At 35.3% G+C, this 22,500-nt stretch overlaps 1 protein-coding gene across 2 annotated transcripts in view; it reads right to left on the bottom strand.

Annotated features, from left to right (window-relative positions):
- Positions 1 to 22,500, bottom strand: part of LOC123530222 (cadherin-23-like) — a 38,708-nt gene that overhangs the window by 1,986 nt on the left and 14,222 nt on the right. For both annotated transcript variants that reach the window (XM_045310973.2, XM_045310974.2), the window contains exons 4-19: positions 18,007 to 18,156; positions 17,006 to 17,191; positions 15,953 to 16,096; positions 14,146 to 14,325; positions 13,526 to 13,639; positions 11,123 to 11,305; positions 10,609 to 10,731; positions 9,194 to 9,379; positions 7,719 to 7,850; positions 6,270 to 6,458; positions 5,087 to 5,341; positions 4,299 to 4,412; positions 3,605 to 3,793; positions 2,286 to 2,408; positions 1,649 to 1,834; positions 772 to 903 (exon numbers count right to left, since the gene is read on the bottom strand). In XM_045310973.2, the coding sequence (XP_045166908.2) occupies positions 772 to 903; positions 1,649 to 1,834; positions 2,286 to 2,408; positions 3,605 to 3,793; positions 4,299 to 4,412; positions 5,087 to 5,341; positions 6,270 to 6,458; positions 7,719 to 7,850; positions 9,194 to 9,379; positions 10,609 to 10,731; positions 11,123 to 11,305; positions 13,526 to 13,639; positions 14,146 to 14,325; positions 15,953 to 16,096; positions 17,006 to 17,191; positions 18,007 to 18,156 (2,586 nt within the window). The remainder of the gene's footprint in view (positions 1 to 771; positions 904 to 1,648; positions 1,835 to 2,285; positions 2,409 to 3,604; positions 3,794 to 4,298; positions 4,413 to 5,086; positions 5,342 to 6,269; positions 6,459 to 7,718; positions 7,851 to 9,193; positions 9,380 to 10,608; positions 10,732 to 11,122; positions 11,306 to 13,525; positions 13,640 to 14,145; positions 14,326 to 15,952; positions 16,097 to 17,005; positions 17,192 to 18,006; positions 18,157 to 22,500) is intronic.

Here is a 22,500-nt window from a genome sequence, read left to right on the forward strand (position 1 = left end):
TTACTTCCCCCCCCCCCCCCCCGCCCCCTCCCCACCATTTTCTCACCCTAGTCCCATTTTTTAATATATTTCTTTTTAATTAAAATACACGTGCTGATGGATATGTGAAACAACCCTCCTAGTTTACCTTTTAATTTACATATCATTCTGTAATTGACAGAAGAAACAAATATAAGGCTGATACTTTCTTATGGAAAGAAAACATAACAGACATAAGGGTAAAAAAAAACAATTATTTATTTATCTTTCACATAGACATTTTTTTTCAAATTGTCACTAAATTCCTGTACTTAACGCATTCTCAAACCAATTACGAATTTACGTTAGAATTATATAAAAAGTGTAATTTCGTATTTTATACCATACCTGAGTCTTAAGTTCACCTATTTTACATTAAAAGCCGAATGTAGAGAAATTCTAACATTATATGTTAATTATACTTGCAATTTTATTTTGAACTACTGCTTTTGCTTTCACTGTCATTCTCGGTGCGACATTTTAGGCAAAAGTGTGACCAGTCCTTGAACATAGCATGCTAGCTACAGATTTACGTCTATTCCGCCCCAGCTTGAATTTCAACCCATGACCTGTATGTGAGGGTCACATACCAGGGGAGGTCCTCTATAATGTTGTTATAACTTCTGGACCAACCCTTTTGTACATTTGGATTGGTGTATGTATGTATGCTCGCTGTATGTACATGATTACTTGCAATATTATAATAATATACTCTACTCCTACAGAAGTGTGTATCACTTTTCTTGTACTTACGGTGTAATTGCCAAAGCTTTCGAGTCCACTGCCTCTTATGTCACGTGACAAAGTAATCACACCAGTTGTTGGATGCACACTGAACATGTATGGTGCCGGTGATCGGCCGACAAGTTTATATCTCATGTTTCCCTGAAAATAGATATTCCAAATTAAATATACGTGACAAATTAATTGTAAAACACATATGCCCAGGAAAAATTTCTCAAATGTTTTGCCGGGTATTTTACACTAAATAATGAAAGAAAGAATGTAGAGATGCCAAACTCTTTTATTACCTGAAAATTGAAACCTGATATAAATGCGAGCATAAAGTATTGTCCCAGTTCCCGTGTGTATGTTCTTGCTTTAGCAAATACGTTTGTGTGTATGTTCTTGCTTTAGCAAATAAGTTTGTGTGTATGTTCTTGCTTTAGCAAATAAGTTTGTGTGTATGTTCGGAAAATCGTGTCCGGCTGAGAAATAACTTGGCAAAAAAACATCATATAGCAAGATGATCAGTCGCATGTAAAACCTGACTCCTACCACAAACTTCAAAGTCATATTTTAAAATCCAATATTTCCGGCCATTTCCCTTTCCTGGTCTATAAAATTGAGTGTATATTAAATTTACTTGGCACAACTACGAACTAGAGGGAATTTGTAATTAAGGTAATGGACCTATAATTGCACTTGGAAATTTCCGTGTGATTGCGTACGCTCGTTAGGCAATGCGGCACTCTCCGGATGTAAAATACAGCTCAAACCGCACATACCTTTCCATTAAAAACTGGAGAATGCCAAAATGATATACAGAGAATACGTGATTGGCCCAATGCCTTAAAAGCAAGCGGGTATAAGTTGCTGGACATTTTGTCTTTTATTTCTATAAACTTACACCTAGGTCAGCGTCGTCCGCTTTAAGAATGTGAACTACATCTCCAAGCTTAGCTGTCTCATTGAGAGGAGGAACAGTTGTCGGACTGACGAATGACGGCGCAGTATCAACGATGACATTTATTAAAACATTGGTTGTACCGTTCCTCTCATTCACACATCTCTGGTCACGTGCCACAACGACAAACTGTAAAGTAACATATATATAATTATAATCATGATAATGATTTTTTATTGTATTCTCAAATACGAACACTTAAGCAACAGATAGACCTATCATTCAACTAACACAATTTCATTTGTAAATTTTTAGTTAAAAATCTTACTTAAATTGAAGATACAACAAAGATAGCCTACATTTCCTATAATATATAAGTCTTCTTTCACTCTAATGAACCAGTGAATATATATAATCTTGATTTGATAAATATGCGGCTAAGCTTCGATATATACGCAGCCAACAATTAAGTTTTTGCAATAGAACAGCATTCTCCACATTCTATCGGTCTGATATACAATTCCCATCAAAATTTCAGAACTTTCACTATTCATACTAAACAGCTTAACATCTAACTTACCTCTTTCAATCATAGACATTGGTATAAAATCAACAATCACTCATTAACGGCAGACCTTACCTTGAATTGTGTTTTTGGTGGATCAATGAGAGATTTTGCTAGTTTGATAACACCTGTGTTAGGATCGATGTCAAAGTATGATAAATCACCAGGATCACCCGCAAGCGAGTACACCAATGTATCCTGTTGATAGAATAAAACAAAACATTTCCTTAGAGTAACTTCGTTCATTGCTCTCAAAATAGAAAGGGAAAACATTCAGAGTAATACACTTCTATGTGACGTCCTGCTTAATGGAGCAAATATTGTCTCACTGTTATGTTTATATATGAATATACATGAATATATAATTATAAATAGTTTGTTTAACATATTTAAAAGTCAATAAAATCTTCGTACACGAATGAATTTTATAACAGTTCAGTCGACAGTAATAACAGCACTAGACTTCTGAGTTTTTTTTTCTATAATTTCAATTGTTCACATGTTCTCTTCATGAACTGCTTTATATAACAACGACGAACGTAGACTGTGCCTGATCTGTACACAATTTAAATCCCATCTGAATGCCAGTTATACATATTTTGCAAGACTATTAAAAAAATTTGTCACTCGTAGTCATTCAAAATACAAAAGAAATTCTAGCCCCTGGTTGACCAAAACTCAACCTTTGCACATATTGCAAGTACTGAATACCGTTCATACGGCGGTATACGTGGTACCTTCAATGATACAACACTGAAGTCGAGTTCAATCCCACGACAGCGACGTATAGTCTCCAATTAAAGTAATGGACTAGCACTAAAAAAACAAAAAAAAAACAAAGTGCAGGAATAAACAGGGGGCATCCAAGCCCTGAATATCAGAAACTGTCAAAAGACAAAATTAAAAAGCAGGCACCATATCCAAAGAGTGTTTATCTTTATTACGTCTTTGAAACTTTCTTTTGCGGAGAAACAGTAGTTTTGCTGGAAGTTATTTTGTTTTGTCATTTGCTATCCTTCAGATTAGCCCTTACCCTGCTAAATTTCTATAATGAACTTGTCCATCTTTCAATCTGGACAGTACCATTAATTGTTAAAAGAAGTGCTTACCAAAAAGATACTGACTGAATGGCGAACAGCGCAGATCTTGATCAGACTGCACGGATATACAAGCTGATCATGATCTACATTGGTCTAAAAGGCAGAATCAATCGTGTCCAGCATGATAAGGGTGACAGTCTAAAGTGGATGTAGAACCTGACACACTTATCAAAATATTTTTCTTTAAAAGTTTCAGCGCATAGATTCTCCACTTAACAGCAAAATGTTTAAAAATAATATCCAGATTAAAACCCTACACAAGTTCCACGTCTATAGATTATGACAATATCATACCCCATCTGCATCTGTAGCATCAACCTTAAGCAACTCTTGGCATACGGAGAATGTTTCATGTACGTCCTTGTTGTATGGTGGTTGGAAAAATACAGGTCCGTTGGTATTTCTTACCACGTTCACAGTTACATTGGCTTTTGCAAAATATATTCTTTTCCGCCTGCCTGCATCATATGCACGTACTCCAAACTGAAAGTATGAAAGGATATCAGAATGTATTTCCTTGTATTTAAGGAAATTAACTAAAAGCAACAGAAAGTATTTAAAAACCACTGACGTGACTTTATTCATTTGATTTTAAGAAAAACACATATATTTACTGTTCTTTTCAGAAATGTCACATACGTATGAAGTGGCCGAGGTATAAAATGACAGCCCTTATTTTTAAGTTTGTTCAGTTTAAGTTGTTTATAGCATACATTATAGGGAAGGATTCTACTCCTCGTAAAATAAACAAACGTGTTTGTAAACATGGACCGTTCCAAACTGAAGGGGATCCATGCTAAAAAATAATGACAAAATACAATACATATCGCATATCCGTAGCCCTGACCAACCTATAAACTGGGTCAGTCTACTTTATAAGTACAACAACACTGTTGGCCCATTTAAACGAGGAGTACCTAGTGTGTTTTGCCACCAATAATTATATTTGGAAGTAAATACTGCGTTATTTATGACTGTTATTACATACTGTGTACACTAAATCGAAGTCGTTTCGGAGTGATTTCTTCAAAGTCAGTTGCCCAGATGTTCCGTTAACTTCAAATAACTGAGAAGGGTATGTCAACTCATACTCAGTTGAACCCTGTGAAAAACAACAGAGAAAACATATATTTATTTGTTCATTTGGTTCGATGTTTAGAAATTCTTGCCGTATTTCACATTCAAGCTTCAGTGTAAAGAATCCACTTTGTCATACACTGGAGTAGAAGTATCGACATCCCAGCAGTCTGCCGGGTAGATTTCTCACTATAAACAACAGCTACATTTATACCACCGTGGAAACGTAACAGTTCCTGCTATATTATAACACAGCATCTTCCAACTGCATTTCAAAGACTTAAGCACAAAAACCCACAAAGAACATATAAATGTGTCATTGGAAAAACTTGATTGAAATTAAGTAGCATTCATCAATCAATAGTCAGCACAAAGATTGAAAAACTGAGTTAATATTAATTGAATATCAATCATAGAGTACTGCTTTACTTTTCCAAGCTTTTAGTACTTATCAACATTTGGGTGATTATGTCTAACCACCTGATTCAGCTCTCCACACCATCATTCGTTAATTAATATGCATGATCTGACACAGTTCTATAAACAGCGAACCAAAAAAACAATCAGCGATTAACCTTCGCAAAAAAGAAAAACAAAACAAAAAAGGGTTGCAGTATATAATAAAAGGTTATTATATAAGTACCTTGATCCGCTAGAGTGGGATTTGTTAAGGACTGTAAACGGCACCAATATACTTACGTGGGTATGATTATCAGTTAGGTCAATGTTTCCGATGATGTATCCAGCCCTTTCAGTCTCAAGCATGTAGAAAACGAATGAATCAGAAACAAACTGGGGTGGGGTATTATCTTTTACCGTGTGTACTGTCATTACTACTGTCAATTTTGTATTTGGTGGATTGCTGAGAGACTTTGCGTGCCTGAGAGCACCAGTGTCTGGATCAGTGTAGAAATATGCCATACTGTTAGGATCACCTATAAGCGAGTATGTATTCTGTCGAAAAAAAAATTGTACATTCAGTTTTGAAATATCACTAAGCTGGTCTATGTTCCTTATATTGTATCAGTATAGACTCGTTCTAATAAATATGGGTAATTTTGCCTCCGTTTTATTTCGCGGTAGATATACTATCGTTGGTAAGAATTCGTGTTTCGTTGTTGTGTTCAATGCTGGAGTTTATGCTTCTTAAGGTAGTGGACCCGTAACGACAATCGCAAATTTCGTATTTTCCAAAAGCGGTTTCGGCATTCCTCAGAGTTTACGGAAAGCCATGTGTGTAGTGAGCTACATCTACGTTCGAAGAATGCCGAAGTGCCTAACGGAAACTTCCGAATGATATTACGGGAACATTACCTTATTACTCAAACATGTTTTAAAATCGTGTATTGCTTTGCTTAAAGGGCAAGGAATGCCTTTCAATAAGTTAAATTTTATATGAAAGCCATCCTCAAGCCTTTCATAACGATGAAAGAATTTTTAAAATCGGACCACTGTTGAAAAAGATATGGAAATTTGAAATTCAAAAAAATGACTGATCATAGAGGCAGCCATTTTAGTGTGTTTATGACGTCATTTACACGCTGCTGAATTCTTTATTTAGCATATAACCTTATAAATATATTAATTTCATATGTTTCTCAGTTGAGTGTAAGCTGTAGAACATGGTAATATCTTTAATTATAGCTGGAAAGTAGAGAAATTATTTTACAGAAATAAGTAAATTCAGTTTAAATTTAACAAATTCGCCATTTTGTTTTTTGTTGCTATGGAAACAAAATGGCCGCTATTTTGATAAAATATTCAAATGCTCATAACTTTCTCATTTTTAAGCCAAAAGTAACACGAGAACAACATTGCCTTTCCCTTTAAGAAAATTGACAGGAAAGGCAAGTGTGAATATTCCCTGATCTACAGTACTTACACCATCGTTGCCTGTGGTTTTAACATTGCCGAGAAGTGTTCCTGACAGGACGGAATCGTTCGTAACAGAACGGTATTGAGCGCTTGGTTTATTATGCGCTGGAGCACGTGGACTCATGGTAACGTTAACAGTCAGCGACTGTGTAGCCTTTTTGTCTGGATATAAACTGTCATAGGCGACAATCTCGAGCTGTCAAGATCATATAGAATATGATAAACAAAATTTATCAATTATTATTTCTTTGACAGTAACTTCACGCACAGGGTAAAGCTAAAACAAAAGAAATATAGACAAACATTAATAGCTGATACTTCTATACAGAGGAAATGCATTAGCATGACTGAAATAAATGTTAAGTCAAACAAGTATACTTTTATAAGAAAATGTTATTCTTTTATCAAACAGTGAATAAATTGTACTTAGACCGAAGCATGCAAAGAAGGTTAAAAGCGCTTGATAATAAAGGACATACTGTAAAAAAAAAACAATGTGTCTAGTACAATACCCCTTTATTTCAAACAACTGCAGAGAAATGAAATGAAACGTTGTTTCTTAGTGTGACCTGAGATGGTTTCTGACCAACATTCTTGTATTTTCTGTATACGGCATGAAGTAAATGTTGGAGGTTATAATTTAATAATCTTAAAGCAAACATTGTAACCATGGTAAACATTACTCAAATTTCGGTAAACATGTTACACTTTACAATACTTCCCCAACTAATTTGAATGTTCTTATATGTCCGGGTGATCTACTGCGTTGATGTAATACCCATTTAAAACACGGACTTTAGAGGACGATAGTTCAATTCCCAATAAAGATATTTTAATACGATGAATTTCATTTAGATGTTCTTTGGGTCAGTAAGGTCAAGACTGAAGACTGATTGAATTTTATTTAGTTTTGCATTGTCAACAATATGTCAACATACGTGAGAGCACTGAGATGTATGGAACTACATCTAGTAGTACATGCATGCTAGTCTCATTTTGAATGTACAAATCATCAGGGAGGGTTACTTAATTCCATTTGAAATTGAAAAAAATAGTTAGTACCTATCGACAGTAAATACATGTTATAGAAGGAGTGTTACATTCGTTGTGTATTTAGATGGCAAACAACAAGTCAACGGACTTTATGTCGCGATAAAAGTAGATATAGTAGCGTAACAATTTACCTTTTGTGCTTTTAAAACTTTAACACCTTGCACTGTTTATTTTCTTGCAAAAGAAACTAATCGCATTAGTCAGAAAACAAAAAGGTCCTACACTAATGAGATTGTTATCAGGCGTTCTGTACCTTATTTGAGTTTAAGACCACTTATTTTTACATCAAAAGTAGGACCAAGAGAAACTCTTACATGTCGAGAGGTCAGTCCTTGTCCATATCTACAGAAACGGTATATGTTAGGTTGTTATCGGCTCTAATCCTACAGCAATATGTACTTACCAAGTAAGATTCAAATCTGTCGAGTCTACTGCCTCTGATGTCACGTAACAAAGTTATTGCGCCAGTTCTTGGGTCCACATTAAACATATATGGTGCCGGAGGATCACCGATAAGTTTATAAGTCATGTTACCCTGAAAACAAATTTTCAAAATTACAAATGCATTAAAGCATAAGTGTAACACACATACGTCACGGAACGAAACAGATATCAAATATACGTAAATGGAAATGCTGAAAGAGAAGGATGATCAAAGACTAGAAACGATACTGTACGACCATTCTCTTATCTGAAAGTTGAACCAAAATTTCATAAAGTGACCACCATAACAAAACAGTGTATTGTCAATAGACCATGGCCCCTTGCTCTAAGATCTATGTCACACTTAAAGATTAAAGGTCATTTTTGTCCGGTCTATAATCTTTTAATGCATGACACAAGCAGTTACCAATACAATAACCCAATGTGTCACGTGCAACGTTCAAAGGACAAGGTCACGCTTGGAAGTCAAAAGATATTAGTTCATTTTTTTTCATGTACAAGCTACACATATATTGTATGCGTTGGTAAATATTAAAACAAACTTGGCAAAAAATAAGATAACAAGTCCGTATCCCGCTTGCAAGATCCAGAGCCCTTGTTCAAATGTCAATGTCTCATTTGGAACTATACGACAATTCCGTTAGATCTAAACCCTTTTTTGGCAATGCATGGGAAGGCATTCAAATATCCAGACACAAACATTCACTAGAATAAGACGTTACGATACCTGGAAGACCATAAGCGTTGTTTATATATCAAATTCACTCATATATTCCATATAATTTCAGTATTTGCTCATAGCATGTCTATAATTTCTTTATATTCGAATACATATTCAAATAACTATACGTGCCGCTTGCAATACTTGGTATCTTAAAGTTTACGGTCAGAATGAGATCTTTAAGTTTACACATGTCAACGTTACATATATGTCCTAATGGCTAAAACACACTAAATAGCTATTCCTCTTTATTCTATATACAATTAACATATTTCCAGTGGCCGCAGCACACATCACGACCAGTTTTACATGTCTGTAACTTACATTTTCCAGACGAATATTGTCAGACCTGAATAAAAATCAAAAAAAAAGTGGTGTCATGTTTGAAAATGAGACCCTAAATTGTAGTGGTGGTGTATGATTTAAGTTACCATGACAAAAACATGTCAAGCATAGATCTGTCATATGATTTCAGTAAAAAAAATGAGGACTATTTGAATCCGCCATTATGCAATTCTTTTTTCTATTTCGTGTCTGTATGCCTAATGTCAAAGTATCATTATATATTACCGGAAGAACAGGTACTTATAAGTCCCAATATCATAAAGACGGGACATTCAGGGATATGTTTCTAATTTTATTTTAAAAGAGAAAAAAGATTAAATGTAAATAAAAGCAAGAAGAGTTTAGTTGCTTGAATTCTATAAACTTACTCTTAGATCAGTGTCGTTAGCTTTAACAGTGTGAACTATATATCCAGACTTAGCACTGTCCTTGAGGGGAGGAACAGTTGTCGGACTGACGAATGTCGGAGCGGCATCAACGTGAACATTAACAATAACACTGGCTGTAGCGTTCTTTTCATTAACACATCTCTGGTCACGTGCCACAACGAAAAACTGTAAAAGAACACACATTAATGTATTTTCTTTTTACAATTCATTCCCATATATGAATAATAACCACATATATCAGTACATATCTAATGCGTCGAAGTTTCGACATATCAACTACTAAAAAGAAATGTCGTTACTCGAATTGTTGACTTGAATCTCGAATTCAGATTTACAAAATTCAATTTTTTGCTCTATAACTTCTACATAATAATATGGACGTAGATATGTCTATCCTGTCCTGACCTTTGGAAGCCCTAGAAGATGATCAGGCAGTTTTCGCTCATAAAAGTTTCACTATTTCTATCCTATTCTCTACAGTTAGGCCCCCAATGTAAAGGATATGGTACTTAAAGGTCCTGCATTTTTTTGCAGATAAAGATCAGAGTTGAGAGGAGGTCATAAAATGTGATGTTACTATAAAACATAAAACTATTTCTCTATTTCGCTATTTTAACAGTATCTTGAAGGATTTCGATCGGGTTCGAGCCCTGACCGGAACATATACCCAAACTATATATATACTTATATATAGGTACATTTCCTGACTACATTTTGATATCTTGAGTAATCTATAGGCCATTTTAGTTCATACTTGTATGACGTTTAGGGTAATTGCAAGTATAAGGAGATAAGAGCCGTGCCATGAGAAAACCAACATAGTGGGTATGCGACCAGCATGGATCCAGACCAGCCTGCGCATCCGCGCAGTCTGGTCAGGCTCCATGCTGTTCGCTTTTAAAGCCTATTGGAATTGGAGAAACTGTTAGCGAACAGCATGGATCCTGACCAGACTGCGCGGATGCGCAGGCTGGTCTGGATCCATGCTGGTCGCATACCCACTATGTTGGTTTTCCCATGGCACGGCTCATATATTGTTACATTTTGACTGTTTTTCAACTCTCTAAGCTGGATAACTACAAGTATCATGTATGGACGTGAATATAAGTGTACCTACCTCGGAGTCAAAAGAATGAATTCCAAAATATATATTCACACTCGGCAGTTTACAAGTTATCTAACAGAACTCAAAAAAGTATTAACGTTATTATTTTATTTAATCAGCTAATAATAGCGATTCGTAGTCTAATCACTTTCACTTGTCTTATTTTATGTGAATTACCTTTTGATATGTGTGAGTAACAACAGAAATGATTGTGACTGTCACATAAAGAGCTATGTTAAAATCCTTCGTTGGAAAATAATAAAAGGTCTTCATGTTTCAAAGAACTTACCTCGATTTGTGTTTTTGGTGGATTGATGAGAGATTTTGTTAGTTTGATGACACCAGTTGTAGGGTCGATGCATAGGTAAGATATATCGTTAGGATCACCTGCAAGCGAGTACACCAAGGTATCCTGATGATAAAACAAATGAGAATTCGTCTTAGATACTCCGTATTTTTAAGTTATTTGACAAAAACGTAAATCATTTGCAAAACCGCATTCAGTTTTGCCGGAACTTTTTTTCTGCCCTGCCATTACTGAATGAATAAAATTTAACAAGACATTGTCAATGGAAGTCGTCTTAACTAAAACAGTTACTGTCATTTACTTATATGACATGATAAGCCATATTTTATCAACAACATAGACTTATGTCTTTAACTACTTCATATGTAACATAATCAGCTCCTGCTTAGCGGAAAGAGTCCTATTTTTAACAGCAAAAATACGTGTTGCAAAGCAAATCCCTGTAGATAATAAACAATCTTTAGTTTTAAATTCAACTACGATTGCAATATCCTACCCCATCTGTATCTGTAGCCGTCACATCAATCAGTGTTTTGCCAACTTTGAATGTTTCATGTACAGATTCAGAGTATATAACTTGTCCAAACCTAGGGCCGTTTGGATTTTTAATCACAAAGACAGTAACATTGGCCGTTGTAACATACAACGGATGTTCTGTATCATACGCACGCACTTTGAACTGAAATGATACGTTCACAAAAAGAAATTAACAAAAAAGACGCTGACGTGATAAATAAATAACAATATCCAACAGAAAATTCTACCTTACAACCCCGTCAAATCGTTACCCTGTATAATGAATTGACATGCAAATTACAGATGCATCCGTTAAGATACGTGTACAAAATAATACATAATGATTCTTCTACACGATGAAGATAAAGCGAAATGATGAGGAACACACTGAATCAGGGCCTTGGAGCTTGAGTGGCAAAATGACACTGTAGGGAGTAAACCGCTTAAATCGTGCGGTCAGTAAACGTTCCAACATACTTGGACTCAGCGTTATTGTATTTTCTGGTCCTTCTGGGATCAGGAAGTGCCTTCAATGTATCTATATAAAAATCTTTATTAAGCCGGTGCTTCGGGCGTGAGGTCTGTTGAATACATGTGTATTACCTGCGATAAACAAACAGAGTATGCTATAATTTTCATTTGTTGCATTCTATGATCTTCGTCTACATCTTATAACAGTTGAGAAACCCCATTCTCATCCATCAGAGGTTCGTCAAAATCCTAAGATGAACAATCAGGGAACCGTGGTAAACTTCTGGTATGCAAGAATGAGAAACCCTCGCTAATTTTCCCTGAATTTTAAGGACAGTGTCAAACAAGTGGAGGTCAGCAGAAATAGCTACTAAGACCAAGCTTAGAATCTTTAATTCAAATGTGAAGTCTGTGCTATTGTACGGGGCGGGGACATGGCGCACAACTAAAACAACAGACAGACAAATCCAGTCATTCATCAACAGATGCCTGCGCAGGATAATGAGGGTATGGTGGACAAATCGAATCAGCAATCAGGACTTATGGGAACGCACAGGTCAGCTTCCTCCTCCACTCTAGATAAGGAAAACGAAATGGACATGGATCGGACATACCTTGAGGAAACACGAGGACAACATTACTCGACAAGCCTTGCGATGGAACCCTCAAGGCAAGCGAAAGAGAGGGCGACCCAGAACCACCTGGCGTAGAAGTCTGGAACAGGAGATAAAAGAAGGAAAACATAGTTTGCACACCATTGTGACAGAAGCCCAAAACAGACAGAGATGGAGAGAGACTGTTAGCGGCCTATACTCCACGCCGGAGTGAACAGGCTTAAGTAAGTAAGTAAGTACAAACAAGTAATTTCCGTTAGGTAAAACCATCACTTACTCAATGGTAACAAAAAGGACGGCCTATAGAAACATATATAAAAAGAAAACCTAATGAAGTATATACATATTACTGAATGCCTTTGCAGAAGAGGGAGCAACAAAAGAAATACCAATTAGAACCAGGTGATAACTATCAAAGTTGTTTTGTTCCAGCGGGCTTTAAGAACCACATTTTATGGAGTCTTCTAACAGTCTTTGAGACATGATCAAGGAGGAACGCGTTGTGTCACATTGTAAAAAGGCAACACCTAACATTCTTTTAGCCTCAGAATAACTAATTTTTAGTCTATTAAAAAAGAAAACAGAACATTAACAAAAAGCAAAAAAAAACAAAAACGTTTGATCATTTATCAGATACAAATGAAAAAATGCCATGTCTCGGAATCTTACGAAGTCTTTAAGTAAAGTCCCCATTTTATTAGATTTTGATACTACCTTGTCACAGAATTTTTTTTAAACTAATATTCAATTACAAGTAAAACTATACATAACTTAAAAATTTAGAAAATGGTTTTCATTATGTGTGATAAAGGAGTTGATTTGTAATATATCGATTATGTTCATTGAAGTCCATGACATGACTACATGCTCTATTCAAAAATGTACATCAAATAGATATCCAGTTACATGCTGCACTTAGTAAACAATAAAGAAAAACATCTGCAACAGTGATGAGCATTTAGTTACCATGGGAAATACGAGGTACAGAAACCTTAATATAAATTTGTTTAAAAAAAAGGTGCCTTACAAAAATCGTCACAGGTCCCTACGGTATGATTTTAACAGCTCTACAAGTAATTAAAATCATTTCAACTGAAATATCATGCAAGATTTCTTGTAGTTTTTTACTATAATTTCCAGAACTGATTTACGTAGATGTGACAATATATGCCACTTTAATATGTGCGCAGCTGTCATTGCAAATGTATTGTATTCATCTCATATAGCATAATAAATGTATGTTATTTAGTGCATTTTTGCTTCCATTAAACTGGTAACTAATACCAGTAATAACATACTCTGTACTCTAAATCGAATTCGTTTCGGAGATATTCTTTCAGTCTCAGTAGCCCAGAACTTCTATTCACTTCAAAGAACGGTGGGGGGTTGATAAGTTCATAAACTGTAGGACCCTGAAAATAAAAATCGTTCCTTTTTTCCATATTTCAAATCAGAATGACAACAGATGTGAAATATGCACCTTTCTAGCTATATATAATAGACATAGACTCGAGGTATTCCTTAGCTAGATTTAAAACATGGGCAGGACAGACTCTAGGATAGACGATGATATATTCCTCTGTGAAATATTTACACTGTTAAGTATGAACAACTACAACATTAATTGCAGTTTCCTGCGTATATAGAGTTCAATAAGTAAATATTCGGATGCCTGTCGGGACTTACCGGGAGTTTATCTACAAAAAAAGAAAAAGCTAGGCAACGTTATAAAAACTTGAATTAAATATAATTATAAGTTGAGCATAAAATACATTTAATTTTCAGAATGAAGTATGGGTTACTTATTTGATCACATTTTTCGAGTTACGAGTATTCGTCACTTTTTTTAACTAATTCGTCTTTTCACACAATCATTATCTACAGAACAAGTTAATATCTGTAACAAGAATATATTTACATCTGGCTGAGTATCAGTAGAGACAAATTTTCCAATGTTGTATCCGACAGGTTCATTCTCGTGCATCACGAAAAATGGATCGGTACTAAATTGAGGTGGAAAATCTTTCGACACATTTATTGCCATTACTCGTTCAGTGCATCTTTGCGGTGTACCACTATCACATGCTTGAAGAGTGAGCTGTATATAGAAACATATATTTACAACATATCAGTCACAAACTATAAACAGAATTATAACAAAAAGTATGGTCATCAATTTAAAATTGAAATTCTAGAAGAGGGCGATTCAATAACTTTTGTCATTTGTATGCTGATCAACACAACTTTCACGTCATCCCTTGCATAGATAAAAATCTTTTGGAGTCTGGCTATCTATGACAAATGCTAAAAAATGACTCCTCCTGGAGCACACACTGAAAAATTTCGTAACCATTAGCACTTCCTGTTGCCTTGGTTTATCTGCAAACATTTTCATTAGCAAGGGAAATAGGAAAACGTCGCAATGACTCCTGTCAGAACAAATATTATTAAGAAAGGTACTCAATCTCAACAGGCTTTCTTGTTTATTCGACGCATTGTCATGAATCAGGTGTATGTCTTTCAAATTTTGGCAGATTGTTTTGACAGCTGTATGCATTTTATATTTGAGCCGTGCCGTGACGGAAAACCAACATAGTGGCTTTGCGACCAGCATGGATCCAGACCAGCCTGCGCATCCGCGCAGTCTGGTCAGGATCCATGCTGTTCGCTTTCAAAGCCTATTGTAATTAGAGAAACTGTTAGCGAACAGCATGGATCCTGACCAGACTGCGCGGATGCGCAGGCTGGTCTAGATCCATGCTGGTCGCAAAGCCACTATGTTGGTTTTCCCATGGCACGGCTCATTTGTATGTGGTGGTTTTACCCTCTGCAAGAAATTTATACAACGAGGCCACTAGAGCTGATATTAAATTGTATATAAAACCTTCTCGGCACATATTGTTCTTTTTGCAATGACAGGCCTTGCCTGACTGATTATTATTTATGTGTGGCTGGGACAGAAAGTAATAAAAGTTTTATTCCCAATGAGAAACTCGGAAATGTTCATGAGATTTTCTCGCAGTTTTGGTCTGGTGATCCAAATAATCTTCTTTAATCTTAAATGGCCAGTCAGAATATGATGAACGATCCCTTCTAGATTCTTAAAGTATGACCTATTTGGGAAAGAGTACCTAACAGCAGCAATGTTTTTCTTTGTTGCTGCCACAACAGACCCGCCACGACGGTAAATGTCTTTTGGCCTTTTGACTATTTCAACCCCACTGAAACATTACAATGCTAAAAAATGCTCCCAAAGTCACTACAAGACTACCATGAGTACTACATTGTTCTCAAATACCAGCTGACAATTACATGATTTTAATATTATTAACATATTTTCAACTTTACATTTTTCATTTTATCACCGACGTCTTAAAACCTTTGAAATAGAGTCATAATTAAAAGAGCCTCAAGTCAAGTCAAGTCAAGTCAATATTTATTTATTGTCGGTAGATAAAATAACATTATAAACATAAGCTATGTATAGCTTTTGACCGACAGAGTTAGGATTTGTGCTCAGCAGTGTTTTGCCACTAATTATTCCAATGCGACGCTACCAAACTGTATCCAGTTGTTTTGTTTTTTATCCTGTCCATGTATTTTGAGTAGACTTGAACCAACTACCCATCTGTGTACACATTGTTGTATGGCCTGACAAAGAAGCGTGACGTAAAACTTGACTTTTTCTATTCGTTCATGTATCTTTATTCATTTTCATTGCTTACCTCAAATGAATAAATTTCTGTTCTAAAGATAGATTTCTTTAATTTGATAATTCCTGTCAGAGCATCTATGGAGAAGTAGTCTGATGAGCTGGAGACGTTAGCTGTTGTCGCTTTTTCGTCAAGAATGCTGTACGTTATATTGTCCTGGAAACAAAATTTTGAATTGAGCCGTGCCATGAGAAAATCAACATTGTGGCTTTGCGACCAGCATGGATCCAGAAAATCCTGCGCATCCGCGCAGTCTGGTCAGGATCCATGCTGTTCGCAAACGGTTTCATTAACTGCAATAGGCTTTGACAGCGAACGCAGGCTTGTCTGGTTTCATGCTGGTCGCAAAGCGACTATGTTGGTTTTCTCATGGCTCGGCTCAATTGTTATATTTAGGTAAGACAAACACTGATGTAATTTGTTTTTACTTCTTTGCTACTAAACATCAAATTAAGTTTATCCTATCTACTGCATGATCCTCTCTACGTGTCGACGTTAACCTTGATTTCTCTTACCCTTTTGCCTGCTAAATTTCTAAAATGTACCGGTCCAATGCTCAAATTGGGCAATACCATTTATTATTTGTCCAAAGGGGAGTTCACAAAAAAAGTACTGACTGAACAGCGTACACTGCAGACTATGATCGGTCTACATGGACGTGTATGCTGATCTTGGTCTGCACTGGTTGCAAAGAAATCACTTGCCGCCAGTATACTAAAAGTTAAATTCATGAAAATAGTATTATCCTAGAGAACTTCAAAGGTATAGTATATATATATATATAGAGAGAGAGAGCATGCAACTTCTATTCTTAAATTTTCAAATATTTTCGTCAGATTTTAACTTACCTTTCTTGCGTTATTTTCCATTGCAATTTGTGGCCTTTTTTCCATTTAATTGATGGATTGCTATCAAAGCATTATATGGACGGATGAATGCAAAAGAGTGTTTCTTTATTTATCTTTTGCATTCTACCATCGACATCGTTTAACTATAAAACTTACCACATTGAAGCCAAAATGAAAACTGTTCTAATATTTCGATGTTTAAATAGAATATTCTTACTTTATCTAGTGTATCTGCAGCATTTACTTCTGTTACGCTGCCATATTTTTGCAAATCTTCCCGTATGGTTAAGTTATCATGAAAAAGCGTCCATTTCGGGCCACCTTCATTACGTTTAATTGTGATGAGCACAGCTTTATACGCCTTGTTAAGAGGTTTTAAAGCATCGTACGCCGCTATTACAAGCTGAAATATCAAAATCAAAACGTACGAACACTGTTCACATACAATAGTTTTTGTTTTTTGCTGGGTTAAACGTCGCACCGACATATTTATATGGCGACTTTCCAGTTTTGATGGTAGAGGATAACCCCATTTGCCCGTCCGTGCATTATTTCATTAAGGGCGACCACCTGGGTAGAACCATCGACCTCCCGTAAGCCAGCTAGATCGCTTCCACACATGAAGAATTCAACGCTCCGAGTGAGGCTCGAACCCACATCGGCGAGGGGCAAGTGATTTTAATTAATTAAGTTGGCAATTTTAACCACGCGGCCACGGAGACCCCTTACATACAATGAACACCTGAAATATATTACAAAACAGCAATATACATTACTTTGATACATTTAGTTATGATGTGCTCAGGCGAGCTAAAATATCAATATTAATGAAAATATCCGGAAGCTGTTGAAAAATATTTCAGCGATTCGGAAATAATTTCATTCCATGCAAGTTATTATAGAAGATCCGTACAAACCTAATTCTTCACCCACCGTAGGCTACTTGCTTTAAAATTTTGTATTTTATATCTTCATCTCATGTGTACCATTCCTCAACCACTATATATATTTAATTACAAATTCCTTTTAAAATATATCTTGTCGGTCGAAATATAAAGTACATAATCCATTATATCATTCCATTAATTTAAGTGTCTGTAGGCTTCTTCACGAATGGTGTATAGTTGCAGTTAATGTGCCTAATGGTTTCAGAGATTCTACTGCTTTTTACATTTAAACATTCTTGAATTTTATTGGTATTTCTAGCATTGAACTGACCTGATAAGTGTCTATATTCCTATAACCCTCCATCAAATTGTTCCTGATGAAAATATCCACGGAGTTGCTGTCAAATCTACTGATACCAAAATAGTGAGCTCCCAGCACGTCACCCGTGAGTAAAATCAGCTCAAATGTAATCTGGGAATCCTACAGTCATAAAACATTTAAATTGTTCTCAATTGTTCTGCATTTATAACCTTAAGTTGTACAGATACAATTATCACAGACGCGATTACTGTGTGTCAAAAATAAATATTTTCTAAAATTCCCAGTATATACATACAGGGAGTCTCTTCACAAATCAGAATTATTTGAATACTATCGGTAGAGGGTCACACAAAGAATATTTTTGTGAAATTGTTTTGAATTTGGGCGAACAGTTTCTTTTTTCCGTTTTATACATACATGTAGAGGGACACGTTACCACGCCCCTAGCAGCCATACCTTTTGAAGAATCAAAATACTAAAATCAGGAACATTTTTGTAATCGGACCTATGGTTCAGGAGATGTTGTTTGAAAATATTTTCTTTTTATTTTCAGTTCCGGTGGCAAATTCGGCGAATAAGAATATTTGAATATTCTTGGTGAAAGGTCATCAATAAGGAACATTTGTGTACGATTATTTTAAGGTTTACACTATATACAAATAGGCAAAGGTGACCGCGCTCTGGTGCTTATTCGTTTTGACAAATTAGAATAATTTTAACAATCTTGTTACTGAGTTATCCAAGAAATATTTGTATGAAATTATTTTGAAATAGGACCAACGGTCATAGGCGTTAAGTTGGTCTGCAGTTTGCAGTTTGCAGTTCGCAATTCGAATTGCAAACCGCAAACTATTTTGCATTTTGCAGTTCGAATTGCAAACTGCAAACTGTTTAGCAGATTGCGATTCGAATTGAAAACCACCAACTGTTTGGCAGTTTGCGATTCAAATTGCAAAATGAATTTTTATTTTGCAATTCAAGATTTGTATGAACCGCGTTGCATTCCGAGAAAGCTGTATTGTTTTGGGCTTTTTAGGATTGAAACAATTCAATCTAATTTGTACATTGTAATATTAGTAAAGGCCTTTTATGAAAATAGGGGAAAAAACTCGCAAAGAATTGATTTTTGGTGTAAGCATTCTAAAAGACGTATGTAACAACATACTAAAAGTATAGAAAAGTATCATGGTGCAAAATGCATTTTTTTGGGGTAAAACGTTAAAAAATATAATTGAAACTATGAATTTCTGGAATCGACCCATAGTAATTTCATTGTTTTCATTAAGAAAGCGAAATTTTGCATGTTAGTAGAGAATTATAACACAAAAAAAATTTAAGCTCAAGATTATTTAAAAAAAACCAAGATGGCCACCAAAATCCAAGATGGCCGCCATTAAATTTTCATTATACAGGAAAACCGTTTATTTCAAAACTTCAAATAGTGTGAAAGCTGACAAGCATCATAGAACATACATACATTTTATTTCAAAACGCACAAACTTCAGTCTTAAACAAATTCAAGATGGCTTCCCGATTCCAAAATGGCCGCCACAAGATCATTTAGGAATACATACACTGAATAGGAAAATGGCTCTAAAATGGTTTGACTGAAAATATTTTTCTTGCATCAAACATGATCCCCGGTTTTCTTCTGATTTTTATTCAGGACTGAGGATATTCTTCAAGAAAATGTAAGTTACAGACACTTAAAGTAGGTCCAGATGTGTTCTGCTGCCATTGGAAATATGACAATTTTATCTAGAATAAAGAAGAACAGCTATTTAGTGTGCTGTAACATACAAGGGCATATTGGTAAAAAATGAAATCTGGCCACATGGGAAAGGTTTTCTTTGACTAGAACTGATAGAAAATGATAAAATTATTGCAATTTGCATTAAATATTGATACAACACAAAAAATATCACATTTGTAATGTTTTGGTTGTACAGTATTGTTTCTCAAAAACTGCACATTGGTATCCTAAATATTACTGATTTCTAGTAGTCAGAGGTACAACCAACATATTTAACAGTTACTGCTTAAATGTGTAATTTGTATACAGATCCGAGTTGAAAATTACAGAACAGGGCAAAAGTAGGCTACAGTTATGAAAACTGATTGAAAATTATGTTGTGACAGCTATTTTTGCCAAAATTTGACGAGTTGTCATACGTTACTGAAATTACCATAAAACCTTAGACCCTGTTGGTATCAGACTATACCTTGTGTTTTTTACATTCATCTGGGTTGTTTGTACATTTCAAATGAAACTTGCACAATGTTAGAGAAACAAGTTTATCTTATAGGCATAAAGACACTAAATAGGCAAATGGCGCGAAAAATGGTAGTCGCATAATGGCGGATTCATATAGTCCTCGATTTTATTTTTGCTCTGTAGAACTATTTTCCTTATTTTCTTTCAATTCTTGCTGAAAATCACATGACAAATCTATGCTTGACATGTTGGTAGCATTTCATAATGAAATGATACACTACAGTACTTGTCATGTATACTAGACCATAACACCACCCTCTACAATTTAAGGGTCTCATTCTTTAGCTGATTTAAAAATTTTGCAGTTTAAAAAATTGTGTTTGACTGAAAATATTTTTTCTGCATCAAACATGACTCATGCTTTTTTCTTTTTCTTTATATTTAGTATTTGACAATATTCTGCAAAACAATGTGAGTTATAAAAATCTAAAATAGGTCCTGATGTGTGCCACAGTCATTGGAAATATATGAATTTTGTAAAGAATAAAGAAGAACGGCTATGAAGTGCGTTATAACCTTTACCAAGAACATAAATTGATAACATTTTACAAAAAAATATGCTTTGCAAAAGCAAAGAAACCTATATCATAACAACAACTCCACGTAGCATATATATATCAATACATGTATGTCAAATTAGAGTTATATGACCCAGGAGAGTGCCTATGCCTTTAGTATCTTAAACATTGTAATGGGTCCAGTCACTAAAGTGACAATGTCTCAGACTAACTGACAAACTATGTAGAATGTCCTTTGTTAAAACACGTAGAGCTAGTGAAACCATATACCTCATATATATTTTTTTTCTCTGACTATCTCGCCTAAATGATTTGTGTTCCAATATTTCATAAATAATTGCAGTTATCAGTTATCAGGATATAAACTAGCTATTTTTATTTAGGGACCCAGAGTGTCAAAATAATATTTAACATTAGGTATATAGGCATTTTCTCAAACAATTTAGGGGCCCAGCCCAAAATCTATATAGCCATGGGCTACTGGGCTCCTGCTAATTTGTATCCCTGGTTATGAGCTAGATAATTTCAGGGATCAGGCAAAAATCACTCAATGTTTCAAACTAACAACCTTCAACTAATGATAATCAGCTCAAACTTCTATAGGCTGGGGATGCTATATTTGACAGGTCTTTTTGTTGAAGTTCCCGTCAGACAATGTCTTTGAATGGACAACATACAAAAATAGAAAAAAAGGAAACTCCACAGGTTGCTCAATACAACAAACACGAAAATGTTGCAGGCTCGGTTTGATTGAGCCTGTTCATGGACGGAAGTGGAAATGCATGCTACCGTCCACGCCCTCTAGCCCCGGGTTGAGCAGAACTCAACATATACACATGCTAAAGGTACAAAAAATAATTCAGAGACATCCACAGATGTGTTTTCACATAGATGTTCAGCCGATGTTCTCTTACTTGAAGTTGCAACTCAGTATGATTGCCCTGACTCTTGGATGCTCAGTGTTTATATGCTATAACATATAGCATTAAACCACCATATTGGTATGAATGTTGAACCCCGTCTGTGAGCTGGAACTCTCTTACTGACTCAGAAGATTACCAAACCAAACGTCTCTGTCTCAACTTTCCAATGCTCAGCCTGTATTTGTTATCGTCTATCCCGTAAAGGTTTAATTTCTATGTGCTGGCGCTAAAGCTTGACACCTAGTTACAATACTGCAACTCTTTTTTTAGTCTCAAATCTTCTTTTATGTAATTTATCTGCCATTTCAGTGTAGCTGCAATAGCTCATTTAAGGTACTTGGATAAATTATAAGTTGAATCCTCAGTCGCTGGATAGAAAATGACTTCACTGTAATCTGTCTTATAACCTTACCTAGCAGAGGTGTATTTTAATTGCAGCTATAACTTGTTTCTGATAGGTCCAAATTCTAACCTATTTTACAACAAGAACATGATTACTTGCTCTAATAAATAGTTGGTTCCCTTTTACTATTGTATATAACATCATGTGTGATGATGAAATAAGTTATTACTGTAATTAACCACACACGACACACAAAATAGCTGTTCTTCTTTATTCTATATAAAATTGCACGTATTTGCAATGGCCGCAGCACACACCAGGACCAACTGAAAATGTAAAATGTCTGTAACTTACATTTTCTTAAAGAATATTGTCAGTTCTGAATAAAGATATATAAAAAGTTGGGGTCATGTTTGATGCGGGAAAATATTTTCAGTCAAACAC

This window comes from Mercenaria mercenaria, chromosome 13 (assembly GCF_021730395.1).
Source record: "Mercenaria mercenaria strain notata chromosome 13, MADL_Memer_1, whole genome shotgun sequence".
Classification (NCBI taxonomy): domain Eukaryota; kingdom Metazoa; phylum Mollusca; class Bivalvia; order Venerida; family Veneridae; genus Mercenaria; species Mercenaria mercenaria.